At 36.1% G+C, this 3056-nt stretch overlaps 1 protein-coding gene across 1 annotated transcript; it reads right to left on the bottom strand.

Annotated features, from left to right (window-relative positions):
* Positions 1-824: 824 nt before the first annotated feature.
* Positions 825-2647, bottom strand: LOC108380830 (uncharacterized protein F58A4.6-like). Its single transcript, XM_017637229.1, has 3 exons — positions 2117-2647; positions 1913-2027; positions 825-1853 (listed from the first exon to the last, which is right to left on the bottom strand). Exons 1-3 carry the CDS (start codon positions 2467-2469, stop codon positions 1551-1553), a joined length of 771 nt encoding a protein of 256 aa, XP_017492718.1. The 5' UTR covers positions 2470-2647; the 3' UTR covers positions 825-1550.
* Positions 2648-3056: the final 409 nt, after the last annotated feature.

Below are 3056 nucleotides of genomic sequence, written 5' to 3'. Positions count from 1 at the left end.
TATTTCTAAGTCATGACATTTAGTAATACCCCATATGCACAGCCATAAAAAAGCGCCAATTTTTAATAAAGTTGCGCGAATTGGATCACCAGTGGTTAAGAAATAATTAAGAGACTGATGCTTAGCATTAACGCGTTTAAGAATTCAGAGAAGTTTTGTGCCCTAGTATTCCAAACTCAGACGAACTTTTTTCCGCGTACGAAATGGAACCCACATACAATTTTATAGAGCGTCGGAAACCATTAATAATAATAGATTGGCGCTTACACATATGTATGTTAGTGTTTGGCCGAGCTTCTCCTCCGATTTGTGGCGTGCGCCTTGATATTGTCACACAGGGGAGGGACCTACAGTAATATTACGCCAACTACAAACGGCGATTGTATGTTTATGAGAAGCTGAAGAAATACCATTGCCATTGTCTGCCGAGGGGCAACCGCTATTAGAAAAACCTTTTTTTATATTGGATTGAACTGCCACCTTTAATAGAAGGCCACAAAAAGTACTGCACGCAAATATTTTAGAAAAAGCATACATTACCACGAATCACAAAAGGGGCGAAGAGTCAAAAAGGTTGGAAAAGGGCATCACGTGAATTATGGACAGTCTTAACATCGCTGCTAAAATGTTTTAATCTTTTATGAATATGTGTGTACGTATAAATCTTTTGTTAGAAAAAAAGAATAATCTTGAATTATCGTAGATAGCAAGAACCCATTATCTCGTACGAGGCCTGTGCATGAGAATTCTGGCTAAATGAGCTAAAGAACTAGTTCACTTGTTCGGTCACTTCATTGAACAAAATTTTTCCGTGCTATTTCTTATTTTGGATCGCAATCCATATATTCTTGGCACGAACCATCGTGTAGCCCCATTAGAGTTAGGCACTTTACTTCTTTTAAGTGAACCGTTTAGTTGTAGTTCGTTCACCTTAGTGAACTAGTTCCTTAGTTCATTTAATTTAATTGACGAATTTTATGTTAAACAAAGTTCAATTACTTTTATTATCACACATTCTACATACAAAACTAAAACTTAAATATTTCTGTACAATAACATTAAATAAGAAAGCTTGTTTGATTTTAACTAAAGAACTAGGTCATCTCAATGAACGAAAGAACTAGTTCATGCTAACCAGTTTTTTTGCAAATATTATGCTTCTAAAATCAAATAAGCTTTCTGATTTAATGATATTGCACAGCAATATTTAAGTTTTTGTTTTGTTTGTAGAATGTATAATATTAAAAATAATTGAAATTTGTTTAAGGAACTAGTTTACTAAGGTGGACGAAATACAACCAACGGAACGGTTCACTTAAAAGAATTAAAGTACCCAACTCTAGTTTGCATTATTTTCCTCATATTTCTATTAAAAGTTATAATCCAAACCTGGATGCACATATATACATATGTATTTAAATTGGTGTAATATTTAATACAATTACTGAACTTTAAACCCATTTACAAAACTCAAGCATTACATTGTGTTAGTAAAATACTTTTTCATAGGCATAACCAAAATCAAAAATCAAAAACCCTCGATGGTAATATCACTTATCCCCTGAACTAATGTAGGAGACTGGTGAATGCTTTATGCTTTTTAAGCGCATTCCATACTCGTACTGCAGACGCAACCAAATGCCTTGGCACATTTTTACCAAGCGTCCATCCACTTCCTTTTGCTTTCTAGCGAATTTATATTGTTCACGTATAATATATTTAGCTTGTCTTAGACGACCGGTTTGTATCAGTGAGATACTGTAATACAATTTGCATCGTGCCTGAAGGAATGGATCACCTACTCGTAGACCAATATGTAGTTGTCGTAAAGATATTTTACCAGCAACCTCCGCCTGTGGTAGAAGTACACTCGTAAATAATCAAAGCAATACATGTAAGCTTTAAAACTTACACATCTGGTAAATTGTTCGCCAAGTGCAGAGTAACCGCCACCCAGTGTAGATAGCCATGACATTAGATACTCCACCTCAATGCGCTCCCATAATGTATGGGACAGAATACGATTCCTGTGGTTGAAGGCAAACGATTTTAATCAATCATATGTACGTAGGATTGCTGCTGCATCCAAATATTTATTTGTGTTTTGCTTACTTACCATTTGTAGTCGATAACTTCCTTTTTTGGAGGTCGGAGTTGCAGCCAAAGTATATCAGCGTCACGTAATGCAGGATTCGTGCTAAGTTGCATACGAAATTGGGTAAACAAGTGTAGTTCACGCACGAGGTAGAAGGCGTTGATGCCATCAATTTCTATCGATAAACGTCGCAATGTACGTGCACTGTTATCTATCTGTGCATAATCACCACCATTGGATTGGTTAGATGCACGCAACGATTTCACACGCCTCCACAGTGATTTTCTTGGCACTGTTATTATGTTATTGTTGTTATCAATCTCTAAGAATTCTTGATGTTTGGCAAAGTCACTTATGCAAATTAGAATTGTCATAGCAAGGCGAATATTTTATTACTTTCCGCAAAATATTTGGTTATCAATCAAACACGAAGCGGCTGAATTGGCAATTATCACACTTTTCTCCATGTAAACAAAACAATTGAAACAGCTGTTCAGCAGTCAAGTTGTGGAACGTGGATGATGTTTGAAAAAATGACGTGGAACTTTGTGAAATTATGAAACGGATATGTGGCACGGAAGCATTAATTATGTCTGTTTCAATACGAATCCGGACAAAAGGCTCAATTAGAACCCACATCCCTCGAATGTTGCTACCAAGGCCCGTTTTATGCCTGTCACGAGACTACATGTTAAAAGCTCTGATCCAATACTTTTCGTGAAAAATCCTGTAAAACTGTCAAACAGCAAAATTACTCTCTGAAGTGAGAGTAAAAAGTGAGTAGCAACAAAATGTACGGGAACAAAAAAAAACATTTTTCCTGCAAAAACGTCAACCAGTGATTGCTTGACACTTTTCATGATTTTACCAGAAGAAAAAGTTCGGGTAAAATCTTGCAACTTCATTCTCTACACAACTCTCCAAAAGTCGCTCTCATTTACAGGATTTTGGAGGATTTTGG

Source organism: Rhagoletis zephyria, unplaced genomic scaffold (assembly GCF_001687245.7).
Source record: "Rhagoletis zephyria isolate East Lansing unplaced genomic scaffold, Rhagoletis_zephyria_1.1 Rzeph_scaffold_20494, whole genome shotgun sequence".
In the NCBI taxonomy this organism is placed as follows: domain Eukaryota; kingdom Metazoa; phylum Arthropoda; class Insecta; order Diptera; family Tephritidae; genus Rhagoletis; species Rhagoletis zephyria.
Note: the sequence above shows the minus strand (reverse complement) of the source record. Positions and strands in the feature narration are given on the sequence as shown.

Coding starts and splice junctions, on each gene's coding strand:
- LOC108380830 (XM_017637229.1), bottom strand. CDS start 2,469: ATGACAATTCTAATTTGCATAAGTGACTTTGCCAAACATCAAGAATTC. Junction 2,028..2,116: donor GAAGTTATCGACTACAAATG/GTAAGTAAGCAA, acceptor CTTCAACCACAG/GAATCGTATTCTGTCCCATA. Junction 1,854..1,912: donor GCGAACAATTTACCAGATGT/GTAAGTTTTAAA, acceptor CTTCTACCACAG/GCGGAGGTTGCTGGTAAAAT.